Source organism: Martes martes, assembly GCF_963455335.1.
Source record: "Martes martes genome assembly, chromosome: 10".
NCBI lineage: Eukaryota > Metazoa > Chordata > Mammalia > Carnivora > Mustelidae > Martes > Martes martes.
The window spans coordinates 107,192,919-107,216,285 of NC_137898.1; the positions used below are offsets into that span (position 1 = coordinate 107,192,919).

General features: G+C 38.1%; 2 protein-coding genes across 3 annotated transcripts in view; both read right to left on the reverse strand.

Moving 5' to 3' along the window:
- BCO2 (beta-carotene oxygenase 2) overlaps window positions 1-17,367 on the reverse strand; it is a 35,825-nt gene extending 18,458 nt beyond the window's left edge. The window contains exons 1-4 of one of the 2 annotated variants that reach the window (XM_080817479.1): window positions 17,231-17,367; window positions 13,073-13,277; window positions 1,147-1,358; window positions 835-950 (exon numbers count right to left, since the gene is read on the reverse strand). In XM_080817479.1, coding sequence (XP_080673605.1) covers window positions 835-950; window positions 1,147-1,358; window positions 13,073-13,263 — 519 coding nt within the window. In that variant the 5' untranslated portion in view covers window positions 13,264-13,277; window positions 17,231-17,367. Of the gene's footprint in view, window positions 1-834; window positions 951-1,146; window positions 1,359-13,072; window positions 13,278-17,230 lie in introns of those variants that run through there. The other variant, XM_080817480.1, reaches the window with a different exon arrangement.
- Window positions 17,368-20,495: 3,128 nt separating this feature from the next.
- Window positions 20,496-22,519, reverse strand: TEX12 (testis expressed 12; the record flags this gene model as incomplete). Its single annotated transcript, XM_080817481.1, has 4 exons — window positions 20,496-20,636; window positions 21,433-21,488; window positions 21,577-21,688; window positions 22,457-22,519. 4 exons carry the CDS (start codon window positions 22,517-22,519, stop codon window positions 20,496-20,498), a joined length of 372 nt encoding a protein of 123 aa, XP_080673607.1.
- Window positions 22,520-23,367: the final 848 nt, after the last annotated feature.

Consider the following 23,367-nt stretch of genomic DNA (forward strand, 5'->3'; position numbering starts at 1 on the left):
AATAAATAAATAAAATCTTTAAAAAAAAAAAACAAAAACATAAGAATTAACACAGACCTGTACCCCTGGGGCTAATAATACATTATATGATTATTAAAAAATTAAAAAATATATATAAAATGAAAAAAAATTGAAGATCTCTATGAACCAGGAAAAAAAAAAGAATTAAAATTAAAATTCTGGTCCAAAATTTTATTTACCTTTTTTTTTTAAGATTTTATTTATTTATTTGTCAGAGGGAGAGAGAGAGAGAGCACAAGCAGGCAGAGTGGCAGGCAGAGGCAGAGAGAGAAGCAGGCTTCCGCTGAGCAAGGAACCCGATGTGGGACTTGATCCCAGGACCCTGGGATCATGATCTGAGCCAAAGGCAGTGGCTTAATCAACTGAGCCACCCAGGTGTCCCCAAAATTTTATTTACTTTTAATTAAAGTGTTAAGTGAATGCAGCATGGGTCTAGACAATCTCTAGTCCAATTCTACCTATAGCTAGGAAGAACATGAAATGGCCAGAGTAGATATGTACTATTCTATCTCGCTTTTACCACAGCCTTCAGATATTAGGATTAAGGAAGTAGTAGTCTAGAATTGTCTCTCTTTTTTAAAGAATTTATTTATTTGGGTGGGGGGAGGCAGAGGGAGAAAAAGAGCATCCTGAAGCAGACTCCACACTGAGCACGAAGACAGACACGGGGCATGAAGAGCCAGCCACTGAACTGCCTGAGCCACCCAGGCGCCCCTTCAATTTCTTCTTCAGATATACACTACTCTAAAAAGCATTCTGAAAGAAAAGAAATTTTAGGGTCTATTTTATTCATTTTTTTAGCCTTTATTTTACCTTTTCTGTTTTTTCCAGAGTTTTAATGTCCACTTTATTCATAAAGTTGGTCTCAGTGCTAACATAGTAGTCACCCTTGTACCGCACATAGTTGACATTGGTATTGTCAGTTATTGCTGAAACCAAACCCCAGAGTTAAACACCACAAGGCACTGTAGCACACAATCAGAGCAACAACACAGTTTAAATATCCTCTCATACAAAAAAAAAAAAATCTATTTCAATGTATGCATTTATATAGATTGACACATATCATAACTAAATAATCATCACTATCACCCACAAATTCTGGGTATGGTAAAGGCTGCTTACCAGGCAGCTCAAAGTTTGACATGAAACGTTCAAAAACATTCTTGCACGGATCAGGGAGAGCCAACGTGCCAAATTCTGAGATCACAATTCGGTCATGAACACTATTGGTCTTATATGTATCACTCTGCAGGAACTTGCTTCTGTAGGTCACCATGCCCTTCTCCATCTTGAACTGGTGAAGCAAAGCCATTCCATCAAACCAGTGATTGTATCTTCAAATAGGAGCAAAAAGAGAAAAACAAATATCAGTAAGAAAAACACAGGGAGGGGCGCCTGGGTGGCTCAGTGGGTTAAATCCTCTGCCTTTGGCTCAGGTCATGATCCCAGGGTCCTGGGATCGAGCCCCACATGGGGCTCTCTGCTCGGCAGGGAGCCTGCTTCCTCCTCTCTCTCTGTCTGCCTCTCTGTCTACTCGTGATTTCTCTGTCAAATAAATAAATAAAATCTTAAAAAAAAAAAAAAGAAAGAAAAACACGGAAAAAATGAGAGCCTTCAAATATAGAAATAAGGATTTGGAATGGGTTCCCAGCACAACTTGATTATTCAGAAAACTTGAAATTAAGGCATGATACTTTTTGAGTATATCCTGGAGTACAGTGGAAAAGAGCAACCTACATGCTCCTGACCCCTACCCTGTCAAAAAATTCACACTTAGAAGGTTAAAAAAACCCTCCAAATTGGTGATACCTAAGATAATTCTGATTTTTACCCTATAGCCAAGAGAATAATGTGCAAGGATATGGAATATTTGACATTTTCTCAATTCAAATGGGTCCTAAGCTTTGAGAAATAGTTATCTTCACATCTTATATTTTCCCTTTAAAATTTTTCAATTTATCAGAATTATGCTAAAGTAAACAAGATGACTGTCCTTATAGGATAATCATTTTTGTACATATGATTACAGTAGAAATGATCTACTGAAATGCCATAATATCAAAAAACTACAAGGAAAAGTTGGTGGCTTTGCTTTTTAAAGGGTTTCACATCATACAGTCTTTTCATTCATGTGCCTGACAGACGTCAGCACAGATAAGCAAGGCTAACAACACTGCCTTAAGGCAATGGTCCCGAAAGCAGGGAATGAGAGATATTCATATACACCCCTGTTTATGGCACCATTATTTACAATAACCAAAAAATAAGCAATCCAGTGTCCATAAAAAAGGAAGGAAATTCTGTCACGTGTTACAAGAGAAGAATTTTGAGGACATTTTTATAAATGAAATAATCCAGTCTCTGTGTGTGTGTGTGTGTGTCTCACACACACACACACACACACACAAAGGTATAGTTTTGGTTTTGCAGGAAGAAAAAGTTCTGAAGAACTTTTTCACCATGTGAATAAACTTAACACTAATCTTTACCCCTAAAAATGGCTAAGATGGTAAATTTTATGTTATATGGTTTTTTAAAAAAGATTTTATTTATGTATTTGAGAGAGAGAGAGAGGTATCGCATGAGTGGTGTGAGGAGCAGAGGGAGAGAAAAAAGCAGGCTGCGCTGAACACAGAGCTCAAAGCAGGGCTTGGTACCAGGGCCCTGAGATCATGACCTGAACCAAAACCAGATGCTTAACTGACTGAAAAAAATTGTTATGTTTTTATCACAATAAAAAAAATGCAGGAAATAAAGTATATTTTTTAAAAAAGACTTGATTTGATTTGAGTCTGTGATTTGAGATGCCATCTTTATTACTGACCTAATTTCCATTCGTTCTTGTGTTTCTTCCATGGCTTTCTATTCTATTTCACTTATTTACTCATGCACTGAATAATGTGTTAATCACTGATGCTTTATAGTATTCTTTTTAAGATTTATGTATTTATTTGAGAGAGAGAAGGAGAGAGAGCATGAACAGGAGGGGCAGAGGAAGAGCGAGATCTCAAGCAGGCTCCGTGCTGGGCATGGAGCCCAATGCAAGGCTTAATCTCATTACCCTGAGATCATGACCTGAGCCGAAATCAAGAGTCAGGTACGTAAATGACTGTGCCACCCAGGCACCTTATAGTATATTTTGATGTCTGGAAGGGCTAGTCCCTTCCAGAAAAATCTTTTTTAGTGTTTTCTTGACTATTCTTGTGTATTTATTTTTCCATGTAAACTTTATATTGATTTGTCTAACTTCCTGTAAAAACTTGTTAGAATTCTTATTAAGATTGTATTAAATTTTAAAATTACTTAGGGAGTACTGATTTCTTTCTGTTGTTGAATTATCCTACTCAAGAACACAGGATGACTTTTTATTTGTTTAATCATGTCTTTCAGGAGTGTTTTAAAGTTTGCACATTTCTTGTTCGGTTCCTAAATATTTAATCTTCTTTGTTGCTACTGTAAAGGGTTTTTTCTACCATTATGTTCCCTAACTGGTTATTGTTGGTGTATATGAAGGCTATTGATTTCGGTAGGTTAATTTTACACCCTATTACCTTACCTTTTATTGTCTGAGTTAGTCATGTCATTGATTCTGTGTGGTTTTCCAGGTTTACTAAGATATCATCTGCAAACCGAGATAGTTTTACTCTACTAATCCTTGTGCCTCTAATCAATCCCTTTAGTCTAACTGTATGGTTACATCTGGTTGAAAAAGCAGTGGAATAGTGGTCATTTTCTCCTTGTTCCTGTATTAAAGAAAATACTTGTAGTCTTTCCCAATATTACTGGTTTTAAGACTAAGATGAAAATACATTATGTGTATAGATACATACACCTACATAAAAACACAACATGTATATACATATATACATGTACACACATATTTTATATACATACATTGTATATATGTGTTATATATATACATTTATGTGTGTATACACATACATATATACTTACATGTGCATAAGTGTGTGTGTATGTGTGTGTATATATATAAAATCATGTTAAGAAAATATCCACCAAGTCCTATTTTCTTGAATATTTTCACGAAGAATGGATGTTGAATTCTGACAAAAGTTTTGTCAGCATTTATGGAGATAATCCTATGATTATTTATTCTAAACCCTACTAATATGGTATATGATATTAATGGATTTCCAAATAATGCACTTACTTTGACTTATCATGGTGAATTATATTTTTACATAGTGTTGGATTCTATTTGTTAATAAAATATTTATTTGTCTTATATTAGCACTATATATTTTAAGTTTTTTCATGGGTATTTATAAACATTATGAATAAGTAATAGTTTTCTGTACTGTATCATGTGGAGATAGTCAATATTGTACCTGTTTCATAAAAAGAAGTGGAAAGTTTCCCTTCATTTTCAACTCTCTTTAATAATGTATAGAGCACTGGGACTATTTGATATTGGAAGGCTTGGTAGCATTTCTCTGTGAAGAAATCTGGGCCTGATGCTTTTTTTGAGAGATGGATACTTACTAAGTATCTCTTTTTCCTCTGTGGAAATTGTTCTGTTCACACCTGCTATCTCTATCAGTTGTGGTTATCTTTGTTTTCCCAGGAAACCATGCATTTCACAAAGCTCTCAAATGTATTTGCTGGAAGGCCTAAAGTGTCCTGTACATTTTTGTGTGTTTCGATGATTTCCTTTCCCCTGCCATTTCTTATTTTGTACCTTTGTGCTTCTTCCCTTTTTCTTCTTGATTGTGTTAGCTAGTGGTTTCTCTATTTGGGTTTTTTGTTTTGCTTTGTTTTGTTTTCAAAAAACACTAAAAAGAAAATAATTTCAATAATTGTTGCTATTCTAATCTAAATACCTCTAAAACCACAAAACACAGTCACAAACATGATACTCCAGGTGTAACAGCGGACACTCAGTTTCTTCATTTAAGAAACTTCATATTATTTTCTTTCCTTTTTTTTTTTTTTTTTTTGGTTACCACCAAATATTGTTGGCTCACAGAGTTGTCAACCAAAACCCCTAAGTGATTTTTAACACATTTTGCTGTTAAACCACATTACTTTCATCCTTGTGTGTGTAGAATTTCTCTTCCTCTACATATACCTTTAATGATCTTCAACTTGTTAGATTCCATCTCATAAGATCCTTCGAGACCCTATAATTTCAGGCATTCATTTACTCAAACCAGTCAACTTTTCTTGAGCCCCTACTATTCTGCTGGCTTGTGCCAAGACCAGTGCTTATAGGCACATAACTATGTCATGAAGTTGTTCTCTGAGACAACAGACAAACATTAACAAATGCTATCTGTGCACAGAAGGAGCAACAGGATGGAAGGATGTGGGGATCAGGGAAGGGTCTAGAGGAAAGGAGACATTTGTCTGGTTCCCTAAGGATGTCTGTCAGTTGGAGAAGGGGAAAAAGGCATCCTAGGGAGAGGTGGTGAAAAAAGAAAGAAAGAGGAAAAAGGAGAGAAAGAAAGACAAACAGAGAAAGAAGTAAACAGAGAAAGGAAGGGAGGGAGGGAGGGAAGGAAGGGAATGAAGGAAGGGGGAGGGAGGGAAAGAAAAAAGAAAACAAAACAAAGAAGGAGAAAGGGAGGACAGCAAGGAGGGAGGAAGGGAGGGAGGGAAGAAGGAGGGAAGAGTGAGCACTGAAGGCATATGGTATCCTGGAGGAACAGCCCCTAACAAATTCGTGTGTGGGCAGAGCCTTCAGTGGCCGGTGATGATGGTGGAGAAATAGGTCAGCACAAGACCTATCCACACTTCGACTTAAAGCTCAAAGACCTTCAACGGCAATGTGTGGAGTTTTGAAACTGGAGGGTACAACAGTGAGACCTGCATCCTAGAAAGGTCACCCTGGACACACAGTAGAACATGGGATAGAATGAGGAGCATTCAGATTCAGAGAACCAATGAGGAGACCAGGCAATAATCCAAGTGAGAGATTATAAGGACCTGAACTGAAGCAGTATAATTAGAGAAGGACAAATTCCAGAAACAAGTCAGGGCTGATGGGATAGAAGCAGTGACAAAAAGAGAAGATACAAAAAGTTGTATCTGAGGGAAAGACTTGCTTTCACTGAGATGGAGAATATGTGAAGAGCACATAGTTCAGTTTTTTTTCTTTTTATGTTATTTATTTATTTGAGAGGCAAAGAGAGACAATGAAAGAGAGAGAGCATGAGAGGAGAGAGGTCAGCGGGAGAAGCAGATAACTTGCTAAGCAGGGAGTCTGATGTGGGACTCGATCCCGGGACTCCAGGATCATGACCTGAGCTGAAGGCAGTTGCTTAACCAACTGAGCCACCCAGGCGCCCCCTGCATAGTTCAGTTTTGAACAAGAGTCTGAGCTATCAGACTCATTACCTTTACACCAGAGTGAAGATGTTCTACAGCCATTTGGCAAAATACAGGGGCTAGAGCACAAGAGATAGGGGCTGGGTGGGAGATGCCTGTTGGAGGGTATCTGTGGATGACAGGTGTAGGCCAGGTGCAAATAAGACAGTAACTACCATCTACTGAGTGCTTACTACCTGCCAGGACTGTGCTAAGCACTTCAGCATATCCTTTCGTAGGTATATAAAAATAAATACAATGCATATTTTAATTTATATATATGCAATATATTTTTAATATTTATTTATTTATACTCCCTCCCCCCCCCCCCCATTGCACACACATACATACTGATCCTGTAAGGAACTACTATTCCCATTTTATAGATGTGGAAACCAAGTTTTGAGAGCAACAACATGCCCAGGGTCACAGGGCTGGTTAAGAGGTAGGAAAGGGATTTGAATTCAGTGCTGAGCCCCAAATCCTGGGATCTTACAACACCCCAAAAAGTAAGGTGAACTAAAAAAGTAATTTGGCAAAAAAGGGAGTTGGGAGAGAGGTCACTGAAGGAAAAGAAGAAAATGAAAATGTCCTGACTGCCAATTCTTTTTTTTTTTTTTAAGATTTTATTTATTTATTTGACAGACAGAGAGAGATCACAAGCAGGCAGAGAGGCAGGCAGAGAGAGAGGGGGAAGCAGGCTCTCCGCTGAGCAGAGACCCCAATGCAGGGCTCGATCCCAGGACCCTGAGATCATGACCTGAGCTGAAGGCAGAGGCTTTACCCACTGAGCCACCCAGGTGCCCCTTATCGGCCAATTCTCGTCAGCCATTGAATGAGGCAGTTTTTATGCATTATCTCCTTTAATTCTCAGACCCAATCATTAAATCTGTATTATTAGCTGCATTTCTTATGGAAAAACTTGCTGAAGACCACAGCATTGATAAATGGCAAAAAAAAGGGGGGGGGGATTTGAAACCACTGCATCTTAGACTAAATATAGTGAGATCAGCAAAAAATAAAATTATTGGGGCACCTGGCCAGCTCAGTCAGGAGAGCATGCAACTCTTGATCTCAGGGATGTGAGCTTAAGCCCCACATTGGGCACAGAGATTCCTTAAAAAGTAAATAAATAAATAATCTAAAAATAATTAGAATAGGCTGTCGGATGGATAGAAAAAGAATCAGGAGAAAGTGTGGCAATCCGAGGATGACAGAATTTTAAGACAAGTGGTCAGTAAAGTCAAACACTGTCAAAAAGTCAGGCCAAGGACTGGAAAGCCCATTTCATTTCATAATTAACAGGTTTTGGTGACCTTTTTGAGAACAGGTACTGTAGAGTGATGGATTAAAAGTCAGAGGGCAGCTAACCCAGAAGACACCAGGAAGCAGGTAAAAACAGGCCGAGAGAGAGGAGAATGGACATTAGCTGGAGGGGAAAGTGAAATAGGGAGCCAGGGTTTTCTAGGATGAGAAGACATCTGGAGGCCAAGCTGAGGGGTAGGTGAAGGAGAAACAGACACAAGGGGAGGGTGTGAATGATGTGGCAAGTTTCAGAGGAGAGGATGAGGGCCACTTCCTCCTCTGATCATGAGGAGGCAGGAGAAGGCAATTTTTTTTTTTTTAAGATTTATTTATTTGAAGGAGAGAGGGCAAGAGAGGGAGCACAAACAGGCAGAGCGGGAGAGGTAAAAGCAGACTTCCTGCTGAGCAGGGAGCCCAACCAGGTGCCTGAGAAGGTCCTTTTGTGGAGAAGTTTGGAGGTGGGGAAAAGGTGCAAGTGAACTAACGTCGTTCGATCCTCGGTGAGTCACATACAGAAACTACACCAGGTTGGAACTGTCATACAAAGAAAACTTTATTTGTAGCAGACAAGGAGATCACAGGGAGCAATTTCCAAAGCTGCAACTCCTGAGTAAGGGAGGATGTGTTCCTTTTACTTAGGGTTAGGATGAGTATTCAGAAAGAGGAGCCCGGGGCGCCTGGGTGGCTCAGTCGCTAAGGGCCTGCCTTCCGCTCAGGTCATGACCCCGGGGTCCTCAGGTGGAGCCCCGCATCAGGCTCCCTGCGCAGCGGGAAACCTACTTCTCCCTCTCCCACTCCCCCTGCTTGTGTTCCCTCTCTCCCTGTCAAATAAATAAAAATCTTAAAAAAAAAAAAAAAAAAAAAGAAAAGAAAAAAGAAAGAAAGAAAGACAGAAAGAAAAGAAAGAGGAGCCTGCCATGGTGGGGGGGGGTGGGCATAAGGTCACACATGCACCTTAAGGTGATGTGCCTAGACATGTGTTGTGCTCTTCCCTGGGCAGAGATTCTAGCACTATAATGAGGTGAAGGTGACTGTCAGTCGTTCCATGGGTCACTCCATGGTCCATCTGTGCAGGCAGGAGTCGGGGGTTAAACTCAAACTGGTCTGGGCAGTCTGGGCAGTTATTGCTCCAGGGGTAGGGGTGCGGTTTATACCACGGGGTCTTGTCTGAATTAAGAGATAAACTGGAAAGAAGGGCTCCAGGAACAATGGGGGACAAAGATCAGTGGGTGTAAGCAGCACAGTCAAGGTCAGGTCCTGGGATCTAGCTGCTAACCAGGGCAGCGGCAAGGAGCCCACATCCAATCGCCCCTCTTCACTACTGAAGTCGTCCGGCTTGCCCCTGGACAATGAGACGGACAAACAGAACGATGGAGGCTTTGGGAAGGGACACTGCAGGACGCTGGGAGCACAGGGAAAGCTCATAAATAGGCCCTGGCGACACCAAGGACTCAGCCAGGGCTGCAAACCACGATTCTGTCACTGAATCCACGAGCGAGGTTGCGGGTCTCCTCTGGGACTGCGGGGCAGGGAAGCAGGGATGGGCTCACGGAGGACCGGCAGCGGTCAGAGGGGGCCAGCGATCCCCAGGGCGCAGGAGGCGGGGGGGAAGGCGGTGAGAGTGTATTTGAAGTGACTGACGGTGGGATCTGCACCCGCGACAAGAAGTCAAAGGAGCGCTGATAAACTGAGAGGACAGAGAAGACAGAGGAGGGGAGAGCCTGAGGAGGTTGGAAGTAAGTTTGATGGAATGGAGGAGTGAGGACATGGGGGTTTTGAGCAGAGAGCAGAGTCTCAGAGTTCAGATGTCAAGGGCAAGATGATTCTGTGGCATAAGTTCCAGAATGTGGCCTTGTTGTAGTGGCACAGAGGGGACAGTCACCGCAGAGAGGATGGGAGGCTAGACCACCTTCCTCATGGATCCTGGAGTCAGTCTGGGAGAGCAGTAGGTATTAAAATGGTGAGGACAGGGGTGCCTGGGTGGCTCAGTGGGTTAAGCCTCTGCCTTCGGCTCAGGTCATGATCTCAGGGTCCTGGGATTGAGCCCCGCATCAGGCTCCCTGCTCAGCAGGAGCCCTGCTTCTTCCTCCCCCACTCCCCCTGCTTGTGTTCCCTCTCTCGTTATGTCTCTCTGTCAAGTAAATAAAATCTTAAAATAAAGTAAAATAAAATAAAACAAAACAAAATAAAATGCTGAGGACAGTTCCTATTCTACCCAGATTCATGTCATTTAAAAAACTGATAAACACGGTTTATTATTATTAATATCACGGAGGAAATCACTGATAAAATATTGATTGAAGAAGGGCCGTCGTCATGTCGCTGCTACGTCTGCAGGAGACAGAGACTCCTGAATGACATCCCTAAGGGGCCAGAGACTCGGGACGGAGGGGGACTACTCTCATTCGCAGGTTGGGGTGCCCTGGCTTTAGGACCCCACCCACCCAAGAAGTCTGATCTGGGGGAGCCCAGCACTAAACCAGACCCCCTCTTTGACCTGAAGGCACCTGCACCTCACACCCAAGAGAATGGCCCAACCCTGTTCCTGCTGTAAATGCCTACTGCTGGCCCAGAAGAAATGGATTTAAAGTACAAAGCAGACATTCACGGGGACCAGCCACACCACCACTTCCCCCACGAAGATGTTTATCTTTCAAGAGGCCTGTAGTGCAAGCCTAGGCCCTGAGTAGCTCTGCTGCTTGGTTTTAAAATTTACTAGAGCTACTTCAGCAGCAGACGAAAGACCATATGCTTTTGCAAGAGGCTGTTACTCTCTCAGGGCTGGATGGGTAGTTTCATTTTTCTCTTCCTCCTCCCCCTTCTTTTTGCCTTAGAATCTTTTTTCAAATTATAACTTGCATCGAATACAAATACCTAAGTAGAAAAAAGCACAACTATGCTGATTAGGGCCAGGGGGATCTATAGGCCAGCTCATTCACCTTCTTTTTCTCTGCCTCCAAACCACCTTCCCATTCAGCCATTAAAAATTAAAAATGATGGTCATTCAGATTTCATAGCAACATGGATTAAAAGGCTTATGATAGTGTGAAAGTTTTTAAATCAGAGCAAAAAGAAAATCAGTTAATATCCAAAACATAAAGAACTCAACAGCAACTCAAGAGCAACTCAACAGCAAAAAGAAAAAAAACCACCAGTCTGGGGCACCTGGGTGGCTCAGTCAGTTAAGCTTCTGCCTTTGGCTCAGGTCATGATCCCAGGGTCCTGGGATCAAATCCCACATCTGGCTGCTTGCTCAGCGGGGAGCCTGCTCTCCCTCTGCACACCATTCCCCCTGCTGTGCTCTCATTCCCTATCTCCCTCTCTATCAAATAAATAAATAAATACAATCTTTTAAAAATAAAAAACAAAATAAACACTCTAATTGAAAAATGGGCAGAAGATCTGAATAGACATTTTCCCAAAGAAGACCTCCAGATGTCTAAGAGGCACATGAAAAGATGTTCAACGTCACTAATCACAATGGAAATGCAAATCAAAACCACAATGAGATAGCACCTCACAGTTAGATAGGATGGGTGGTATCAAAGAAATGAAAGATAGCAAAAGGTGGCGAGGATGTTGAGAAAAGGGAACTCTCATGCACTGTCAGTGGGAATGCAAATTGGTGCAGCTACGTAGAAAACAGTATTGGAGGTTCCTCAAAAAATTAAAAACAGAATTATCACATGATCCATTAATTCTACTTCTGGGTATTTATCTGAAGAAAATAGAAACACTAACTCCAAAAGCATGTGATCCCATTTATATACAGAATCTTCAAAAAACCAAACCAAACCAAACAAACAAACAAAAAAAAGCCCAAGCTCACAGATACACAGAACAGATTGGTGGTTGCAAAATATGGGAGGAGGGGAGGGTGAGGGTAGCTGAAATGGATGAAAGACATCAAAAGGTACAAATATAAATATAAGTAATGGGAATGTAATATATAGCATGGTGACTATAGTCAATAATACTATATTGCATATTTGAAAGTTATTAAGGGAATAAATCTTAAAAGTCCTCATCACAAGAAAAAATTTTTTGTAACTACCTGTGGTGACAGGTGTTAACTAGACTTACTGTGGTAACCATTTCACAACACATACAAACATCAAATCATTATGTTGTACACCTGAAACTAATATAATGTTATGTCAATTATACTTAAATTAAAAAACTCTACATACAATATGATTGTAATTATTTAAAACCAATCTATAAAATGGGGCAAAGACTAGCAGGAAATACACCAAAGTGCAAGCAGAGGATGTGGTCCACATTTCCCTCTGCTCTGTTCTATATATCAGAAAGTTTTATACAAGAAAAACTTCTAAAATGAGAAAAAGCTTTAATACTCAAAAATGTTTAAAACAAAGATGATTCCTTCCCTACCATAGGGTTTTCTTTACATCACTTCATGTCCCTAACTAAATGTACAGAGAAATAATATACTTAAGAGTTACTGGTGTTTTCATTTATTTACATGTATTTATTGAGAGCTATTTAAGAGCAGGTCACCTCCTGGATATTAGGGATTTAGGGTGAACAAGAAAAATTCTCTGCTTACATGGAACTTATATTCTACTGGAGGAACACGGTCAATAAACAAACAAATAAATACTAGGCATTTGATAGTGCTATGCAGAGAATTAAAATAGGTTATACCATTTTTTAAAAAGATTTTATTTATTAATTTGAGAGAGAGAGCACACGAGCAAGGGGAGGAGCAGAGGGAGAGGGACAAACAGGCTCTGAGCTGAGTGCCAAGCCCATCAGTGGGTTCGGTCTCAGGATCCTGAAATCATGGCCTGAGCCGAAACCAAGAAACCAGAAGTCAGATGCTCAACTGACTGAGCCATGCAGGTGCCCCAATATGTACTATAATTAATAATAGCATTTTTAGATTTGGGGATCAGGGACGGCTCAAAGGACGTGAGACTTGAGCTGATATCCAAATGACAAGAATCAGACTTGGGAAGATAGACAAGAGCCGATGCCAAGACCCTGAGCGAAAACAAATGTGTCCAGTTTGAGGAACCGAAAGAGCTATCGTGTCCGGGGAGCACTGGGTAGGGGAGGTGTGTGAGGTGAAGACATTGCTTCTTCCTTCAGGAACTTGTGGTGAAACAGAGCTCGGTAGTCATATGGACCGTTCCTGACACTTCTCTTTTGGCATAAGCCCTCAGAGGATGACAAATTCATAATATTCTGCAAAGCAGAAAAGTCAGGACTTTATTTTTTTCCCAGAATTAAGTCTCTCTCTTTTTTTTTCCCTGTAAACTACAATTTTTTCACCTGTAATCAAAGGGACTGCATAACAATGTTAGCCTTAGAGAGTAAACAGATTTAAGGCCTATTCCATAGAACCAGCCATGCTAAAAAATCCAAATCGTTCTCCAAAATCAAGACTTACTCGTCCTTCCCAAACTCGAATTTCCCAGGCCCAATTCGAAGTAGACTGCCACTGAGCCACTTGGGAAAATGTCCTCGGACTTGAGCAGAGACCACCCGGGGCGTCTCCTCCACTGTGGTTAGCAGCGGTGTAATACACGGAAGGCCCTCGCGCTTACCAATAGCCGCCGCCTTCTGATCGGTGCCCTCCATGGATTTTTTCTAAACTGTGAAGAGGAAATCAAGAGCACAAAAGAAATTGTATAAGATATCTGTTTCTCCATAGACAATACTCTTACCTACTGGTAAGGGAAAAGTAAACCCAACACCAAATATAGTCTCCAAATTCCTCTCCTTCCTCATTCTCAAACTGTCACCTCTCTGGTTCTCCATTTTTGAACTACAACAATCCCTTTTTTTTTTTTTTTTGTATTCTTGCTGTACAAATCTGCCTAAGAATTAACTCAGGAATGTATTATTATCATTTCTCCTGGTTGAACAATGCTCCTCTTTTCAAGAAAAGACTGAATCTACATATTAACCTTAGATGTACTAAAAGCAACCTCATTGTAAGATAAAAAATGACCACTATTCATCACTATCCTAATTATATTAACCAGAATGGGATGCCAAAGATTTCACAGCAACTTATGAGAATTTAGTAGGATGTAATTCAATTTCTTCCATTTTAATGACATATGCATGAACTTGCATGGCATTTTCAAAAGGGTGTCATGAACTGAATTATGCAATGATACTTGGTCTGAAATTACCTGAAGTTCAAAAAGCCACAGGAAGAAAAAAATCATTACTATATAAGAAGATGAAAATTATCCTTTTTATTTCATATTTATTTGGTGTTCACAAGGCAGTGTTGCCTAACACAGAGGGGTGGTCAGATATGAAGTTAATTAGACTGTGCTTTATTTTATTTCATAAAATTTTAACAGTAATATAGAGTCTAAACTAGAAAAACTAACACACAGAAAGACACTATTCCTCTGAAGAAGTGAGATTTGCATTATTTTAGACAATATTTTACAATGTTATATCTATATCTCATTTCTTTCAAATCTTTATAAAATTTAGTTTAGAGTACATGATTCCTTCTACTTTCCTTTACATAACAATTCAGTCAAACCCAACTATTTCCTGCTTTCCCAAATAAAATTGACTAATCTATCCCTAAGGAATGCTACTATTGTTCAAATTCTATCTTAAATGCTACCGCCTTTATGAGGAAATGTAGTGTAATATTTAATAAGAGTACTGTCCCCGATTCTGCTGGGGGCCAAACTGCTTGGTTCCAAATCCTGATCTGCCATTTTTCAAATAAATAGCCTTGAGCAAGGCAACCTCTCTGTGCTCTGTTCCCTCCTTTCTAAGGTGAGGATAATAATAATTCTTATTACTTCTAAGGTTATAAATAACAAATAGGTTATGTAAGGTTTTTAGAACATAGTAAATGCTCAAAAATGTTAGCTATCATTATTTACATAGCTTTTAATGATCAACAAGATGTAGTATCATCTTCCTTCAAATTATTTATTCAGGGATAAAAAGTATTCAAACCTGATGTAAATGAACATACAGACAGACCGTTTATACTGTAATCAGTGTCTTGTTTGAGCACTGTTTCTCTAAGTACGGTCTGAGGGCTACTTGGAACAAAAATACTTGGTATTACTGTTAAAATGCAGATTTATGGACTCCACCTTGGACCTAATCAGAATTTTTGGGATAAAGCAAGCAAGCATTCTTAGGCATATGAAAATTTGAGAACCACAATATTAGAGGTATAAAGAGGATGCTTTGAAACCCTTATCTTACTACTTTTATTTATATTATGCATATTCATCCCACTCTCCTTTTACATTAAAATAAACACCCTGAGGTCAGTTATTTTAGTCCTCTCACTTTAGCAGAATTAAATTGAATACCCTGATTGGACATCTGTTTGACTAGAGATTCATGAATTTAAAACACTTAACATTTTAGAAAAAAACTTACATGTCTATATGTACTGTACTTCATAGCATGTTATTGGCAGTTTTTTATATATTCTTCAAAATTTCCACGGTACTTGATATTGTGATCTATACCTCCTTAAACCCCTTTCTATTCTTGGTTCCTGAAAACACTGCACTTGTCTAACTTCCTTGCTCCCTCTTTGTTTGCTTCACTTATTAGCTGACAACCTTGGTAAGTTACTAATCACTCTGAGCCTCGAGTTTTTCAATGATAATAGGGGTAATGGGGATGAAAGGAGGATAATACTTCCCATTTATGTTTGTTGTCATAACTAAATATGGTAGTAGATAATTTCTAAATGTTAACTACCTTAATTGGCTCCTCTTCCCCTTATCACTTCCTGAGTCTGACCTTGAACCTGGACTCTTTATATCAGCACACCCTCCTTGGTAGTCTCATCTTGTCCCTTAATTTCACCAAGTACTTCCTGCAAGTGCCTCTCAACATGTCAAATGAGAACTGTTTATTTTCACCTTTCCAAATCCACTTTTCCCACCTGCTAACTCACCTAGCTTCAAAATCTCTGTGGGCCTTGAGTTCCTCTTCTTCACTGTCCCCTCACATTCACTAAGTGGTTAAATTCTGACTATATCTAGACAGGGCCAGGAAGAGAATGCTACAGGGATGATATAGGGGGGCCAGTATGAATTACGAAGGCTCAGAAGTTTACAAGGGTGCCTTGGGCAAATCCTTTGTAAAGATTTGTGCTAGTCCACACCACCTGGGCAGCTCCCCCAATTTTTCTTCCGGCCCAAACCTGTCCTCCTCAGCATCGGTGCTTCAACTTCTCTTACCCATCAGCCATGCCCTTTCTACTGACCTAATTAAGGCCCGCACAACCTCTTAGATGATATTATCAAAATCTCTTAATTGGAAGGAGAAAACAGGGAAGTTATCTACTATGGGAGCCTCCAAAGGGTTAGGCCTCTTGATTCCTTTATCCCTTGAGATGGCTAGAGGCCACAAGCCAACTGCTTCCAGCCCTAAACAGCACATGGGGCTCCAGATCCCATCGAGGTAAAAATATTATCATTTTCTATGTGTGCTATGATGTGAAAAAAGTTGGGAAGCACTGCTACTAAATTAATCTTCCTAAGTACAGATCTGATTGTATCAAATAATCCTCCAAAAGCCTTCACAAATGACTCTTGTCTACCAGGCAAAGTCTAAACTGCTTGGCCAGGCACTGAAGACACTGTACAGTCTCATACCAGCTTACCTGTCCAGATCCCCCCTCACTAATGCTTTCCACTCCAGCCAAACTAAACCACTCCCCATTCTCTCCTCTTCCTCATAATTATATCCTTCTCTTCATCTAAGATATTTCCCATCTCCTCCAGGTGAAATTCACTTACCCTACTCATCCTTCAAATCACTCAAGATCCAGTGCCCATATCACCCACTTCTTAAACACAACATTCCCATTTCCTATAGCAAGAACTGATTCTCCTTAGTCTGAACTCACACAGCACCTATTTCAGCTCTGTTATGGCACTCATCTTACTCTCTCTTGTACAATAAAGATGAATACTATTTATAACCTCTACTACTGGTATTCCTTGAGTAAAGGGTCACTTGTTTCTACTCCCACTCCAGTACCTAAAACACTGCCTTGCATACTGTAAGCACTAAACTATTGAATTTTAGAATTTTAAAATTTATAGTGTATATTAGTAGGATTTTTGATAGCTCAACATCAGCCAATTTCAAGAAAGAAAATCATGTAATAATAGTAGCTGTAATAGAAAGCTATAAAACCAAAAAACCCCAGAATTTAAGAATTTAAGGCAGTCCCCCAGAATGCAAACAGAAGAGCCAAACATTTACATTAGGACATGTAGCAGTGATTTCCAATTCAGAAGGACCTAAATAGTGACTATTCTTCCTATTGCAGATCCAAGAGAATCTCTACACCCTGAATCCTGCCCCATATGTTATACAAAATATATAAATACAAGACTGTTTCCCTGACAGGTAAACAAATCTTGACTCATGCTTCCTTAACTCTCAGCTCTGTGGTGTTGCTGCCTGTATCTGCTACAGTGAAAAGCTTAGAAGCCCCCAGTACTCTTCAGAAAGAGGCACAGAATTAAAAGCCTGAGCTGCTAAGAAGAGGAGGAAGGGGAGGGGGAGGGGGCAAATCCCCTACCTGGGATCCAGTGTACTACCACAGAAAGCAAGCCCACTGCAATGGTAGAAAGGTTGCTGACAAAACGGAGAAAGGTCTGAAAAAACATTCTGGTATTGAATTAAGCAGCAGCAGATCCTGTGATTTCCAAAACCTCCCACTTACTTCCTGGGCTGTCCTTGGCTCACTGACAGAATAGGAGGGAATGGGGGAGGAAGCCAAGGAGGGCAGACAAGGGCCAGGGCTTCCAGAACCTGCAATTTCTCCTGGTTGGTCGCATTTCCTGAAGTATCCCAATTACCTACCTATGATAAGTAGCTGTTTGAAATTCTGAAATTGGACCACCAATAGTGGTCTCCCTTCCTAAACTTTCTTCTTTCAAACCTCTTCTCACATTACAGTTAAGCACCTTGATCCATGGCTCAGTTTCATTATGCCACCTCTCACCTCTGAAAGAGTCACATCTCTTTTCTTACAGAATAAAGTCCAATCGTAGTCTATCAACAAAGGACTCTACAATCTGGCCACACCTACCTTTCCATCTTTGCCCCTCTGCTTCCTAGCATTTCACCCCTCCTTTTCTTTTCCATTTATATAATTTACAGAACAGTTTCTGACAATATAGTATGAATAAGGCTCTGTGAAGGTATACCCTTAATAAACACATAATCATGTATATTTATATTCATTTAACAAACGCTTTTGAGCACCAATACATCAAATACTGTGCTACAAATTAAGAATATAAGGAAACAAGATTCAGTCCCTGCTCTCCAGCAGTTTAGATGATGCACTATTCCTCTTCGTGAATTCTCAGCTCAGGAAAAAGCTTATCTAACATACCACGTATTTTTGTTCTTCAGCGCCATTTTAACAAACTTTCTCCTGTCTGAAATATCCTCTCTCTTTCCTTATCAAAAACCCATTTCACTATGTCTCTGACCCCTTTGCAAACATCTTCTAGTAACTTCCACCAAAAGGAGTTAACTAGCACAGCACAGACTTTTAACGTTTACCTATCATGCTTTCCTAGCAAAGATATGTAAGTATATTTCAAGAAAGGAGTGTTGACAACCATCAGAAGGGAGAACAAAGAGTACCTTAAACTATTCTGTATTCCCCATAGTGCCTAGCAGATATAGATGTACAAAGACATTCAATATCTATTTTTATTGGTAAACAGTGAGAAATAATTTATAAACTTGTGAAATTTTACTGAAATGAGTATTAGAAGTGTAAATTAAAGGGCAGTAGCCTATCTGCAGTTGTTAATTATTCAGAGATAATTATTGTCTATGTGGATGGTACCAAAGACATCAAAATTTGATAAAAAATCAGTCTTACCAGCTTTCAAGAACTTTTATCCTAGGATGTAGCTGTTCTGACCAGTAAACATATTGTGACTAAAAATCAGTTCCCTAGTCTTAATCATACCAAATGAAATGATCAAACCAATTCTCTGAACCAGCATAGGAAAGAACATATTGAACAATGGTGACACCATCAAGATATAACAAGCACATTATGAAAAGCACTCTGAAATAATGTAAGCCTTGTCTTTCTCATTAGTTAGTAAGTGTTTAGAAAAAAATAACTCAGGAACATTGAATTATGATGTGTCAGTACAGACATCTTTGTATTTAGAACACTAAAAAATTCTGTAAGTTAACAGAATAACTCAAACTCCAGGCGACATGTCATATCAACTCAAATATAGTCTTCTGTTTACATTTAGTATTTTAAAATTCCAATACTAATAGTTACTTTATTGACCTCCAACCTACCCTGCACCATTAGCATATCCCTCTACAAACCTAATTTTTTCCACTTAACCAGTATTTTTAGTTAATATTTTATTTTAATGTTTTCAGTCTTTTCTTGTATGAGTATTTATGTAATGTGGTATATATGCTTTAAAATAGTAATCTGATTGCTGTTTTATTTATCAAATGAGATTTTAACATTTAGAAGGTAGCAAGGCAAATATGCTATACACCAAAGGAATACAATTCCCTGTAGTGCCATTTGTAAATATGTACAAATTTGTGAATGCTTATATTGGTAAAATATATATAAAATAGATAGAATTATCTATACGATTGAAAAATGTGTGCTGTGATTTTTAAAAACCTGATTAATATAGTTATCACATCTAATAGTTATATAGAATTATACAACATATTAAAAGTCTTCAATAAAATCATAGCAATACCTTCCAACTTTTTTTAGAGGATTTTTTTTTTAAGCTAGATGAGTTTTAGAGATCCTCTAATTGAAATTCAATTTATTTAATTTATAATAGGTTTGAAATGACTCACCAAGGTTACCTTGTTGTTAAGGCAATCTTTTTACTTCTGGATCGCTAATTTTTGTCCCATGCCACACAGATGCTAAGGCTCTAAATATAATTTATTAACTTCATCACTGATGCAGTTGATATGTAAAAAAGCCAACTCATGTAAGGTTCTGGTTAGTAATTTCTCATTTTTATTTTATCACTTTTACCACAAGAAAATAATTTTAAACCAATAATTTTTATTAGTCATATATAACAACTAATAGTGAAAATAATCAAATGGGAACATTAAATAGCAATACCTTAGTCATATTTTATTACATATTGTGAAACTGGACAAATTACCTTGAAGTTTTAGTTTTTTTATAATACTGACATGAAAAACATTTTAAAACTATCTCCATAGCTATCTGCTATTTAGACAGAGTATTCTAAAAAAAAAAGTGCAATACTGTTAAATATTATCAAATTAACTCACTGAGTCTTCTTTTAGGATTTTTTTTTAAAGATTTTATTTATTTATTTGATAGAGAGATCACAAGTAGGCAGAGAGGCAGGCAGAGAGAGGGGGAAACAGGCTCCCCGCTGAGCAGAGAGCCAGATATGGGGCTCGATCCCAGCACCCTGGGATCATGACCTGAGCCAAAGGCAGAGGCTTTAACCCACTGAACCACCCAGGTGCCCCTTCTTTTAGGATTTTCAGAAAGGCTAGGAAGTTAAAGGAAAAAAGAGAATCTATATGTAATTAAAATACTTTACACTTTTATGAAATATGCCAAATATTTAACCCTCAGAAAAAAAAGCTACATACTTCATATTAATGTCCAGTCTAAAGCCCCTTTTAAATCTAGAAAAGAAATTCAAGGACTCTCCCCTTCTATGTTTAAGGCACACATTTTCTTTAACAACTAGAGAGCTTTCAGAGCATAAATGTCATTCTTTTAGTACAACAATGGGCTTAAATTCTCGGCTTATCTTAAGTACATAATTTTATCTGTGCAGTGTGTTTGCAATCACTGTAAACCTCTGTCTCAGGAGCTCTCTTTTTTGTATTAGAAAGTTTTCAATAGTATTGGCTTCTTTGAAGAGTCCATCTAGCTCGTCAAGATAAGATGCATCTACTGCTGCTCTCTCACTAATGAGGAAAAAAAAGTTTTACATTAAACTAAATAGTTAGAATGTCTAGTGAAACTATCACAGTGATATTCTTTATTATGTTATACTTGTTAGCTACTTCATTTAAATACCTTTGCACATCAAAAAGCTTCATTAATTTAGAAAGTCTTCAGTAAAAGTTAAATTAGTCATGTAAATATTTTTGACAATTCAGTCTCCTGACACTGCAGACTATGTATCTTATAATATATTATAATTCTAATATTAAACTATATACATTATTTTAACAACCACATAAACCATCATCCAAACACAATGATTGTCTAGTAGTTTAAAAAAAAAACTTTAAAAAACAAAACAACAAAAAAGAACATTTTATAAACATGATAATCTCAGGCCAATAAAACATTAAATTCAGTCTTCAAATATAGACACAATATTAAAATATTTCATAAATATATTTATCTTTAATATCACTCTTATTAGCATTAACTTCAATAAATGGCATTTTTCTCAAATAAGTTTTTTCATAAAATGTTAAATGTTAGATCATCTAATTAGAGACCAAAATACATCCAGCCTAGTCTTTAGCTCTGGTAATAACAAAACAAAGCATGTTTCGTGTAAAAGTTGGAGTTATTCTTTGAAAATAACCAACTAATTTATTATAAAAAACTAAGGTAAAATAAAAAAACTCTGAAATTACAATTACTGGATAAGTTTGCAGCCACTAAACTAAACTTCTCATTATGGAGTTTCCAGAAAAAAATTATTTCTAAGAGAAAGACTCAAGAGTATATGCTCTAAGTACTTGCCTTAAGATCTTTGCATATGTAGACAACATTCGATTAATTTCCTTGCTCATATCTGTTCAAAAAAAATTACTAAGTTATGAACTATAAACTTTCTGTATTATAAAATCAATATTTAGAAATATATGCATTTTATATATCACCATTCAAATCTTTCTCCAGGGAGTCATCTTTATAAAATAGTCCAGAGCTTTCCAAGAAAGAGGAATCTGATTTTCCAAGAGAGGACAGTTGTGGACTATCTGGCATTTGAGGCTAATAGAAGAAAGTAAAGAAAACATAAATAGTCAACAAGATCCTTAGGAAATATGTATTATGTCCCTCAAAAGGGCAAATAAAACATCTTTCAGGAAAAAAGCAAACATGCTAGAAATTATATGCATTCATGTCCTAATGAGTCATTTGAAATTTTATTATCAAGAAAACTTTTAGGCCTAACAAGCACCTTTTGAACATACTAAATTTTGCTTCAGTTTTACATTAGACTTTGAATATATTAATTCCTTGATGAAAAAGTTTGCTGTATCTTGAACCAGTAGATGTTTCCATAGCAATACAGTAAAACTTTCATTTAGACAATAGCCAAATGATTACAAAACTTTGCAAGATAACATAATCTTTAAAAGGAAGCAAATAATGTCCCAAATGCAAACAGATGGAGTAGTGAAGAAGGGCAGAATACAGTGCTTTTAATTTTAAAATATCAGCAACTATAATACCTAGGTATCCTACTTTTTAGAGCAAAACAATTACTTAAAATCCTGTTTCATATAGGCATGAAGCCATTTCTGTTTCTCCATCATGAATTCCAACAAAGAAATTTCATCTCCCAATAGTTTCTTGAAGGCCTATACTATTTAGTGAAAAAAACAGATCGAGTCAACATAGCTCCTGCTGGGACAATCCCACTTCGGGAATATGAAAACATTAAATTTCATTCATCAACAGAATTTTCTTAAGTAGAAAAAAATTTGAGAAGTATAAAAAATAAAACCAAAGATTAAGGCTCCAGGAGCATATTACCTCCAGTTCTCTTGGTCTCTTGCAATTTCTAGTATCAGGTTTTAAAATGTGACTTGTCATCATATTCTGGATGCAAGAGCTGCAAGTTTTAGAGGAACGCCAAATATGAGTACAAACTCCATGCTACAGCTTTTTTGAGTCTTTCCAGTTCTTTCCAGTCCCACTAATTTATTTCAGGCTCTCATTGTTCTTTTAGGCTCTCATTATCTGTCACTTATCTGAACTACTCACTTTCTCCCTGCCTTATTCCACCCTATCAACTGCTGTTTGGGCAATCTTTCAAAACTGATTACCATATTCCCTTAACTCAAAACCTTCCCACTATTCACTGCTCCAGAATGAGTTCAATTTCCATGGTATGGCCACCCGAAGTCCTACATCACCTGGGGCCAACCTACTGTTCCTATGATTTTCATCTACTCCCTCAGCCAAACTAGTCTCTCGGGCACTTGTGCCTGTTTCAGAATTTAAGATTCCTCTACTTTCAAAAAATATTAATGTTAAAATATATCTTATAGTTTATCTAATTCAATGTCATTTTTCACAGATGTGAAAACAGAGGCAGAGATCGTTGATCAGGTTCAAACAAGTAAAACTGAGCCAGACTAGAACCAAGATTTCACGTCAGAGTTTCCACTGCCCTATCTTACCTTAATATAGCATCGAATTTTACTCTTAAATTACTCTCCCATCAACTCTGAAAATCATTTCCCTAGGAATCTGAAAGATTACGTTTAAACAAAGAAAAAAAACGTAGAAACCTACAAGGGGCCAGCCCTTATGTCTTAAACGACGAGGAGCCCAATCTATACTCAATTATGAATTTACTTTGTTTTTTGGTTTTGTTCTGTTTGGTTTGTTTGGGGTTTTTTTTTTTTTTTTGCAGAAACTATGACAACCTGGATAACTGT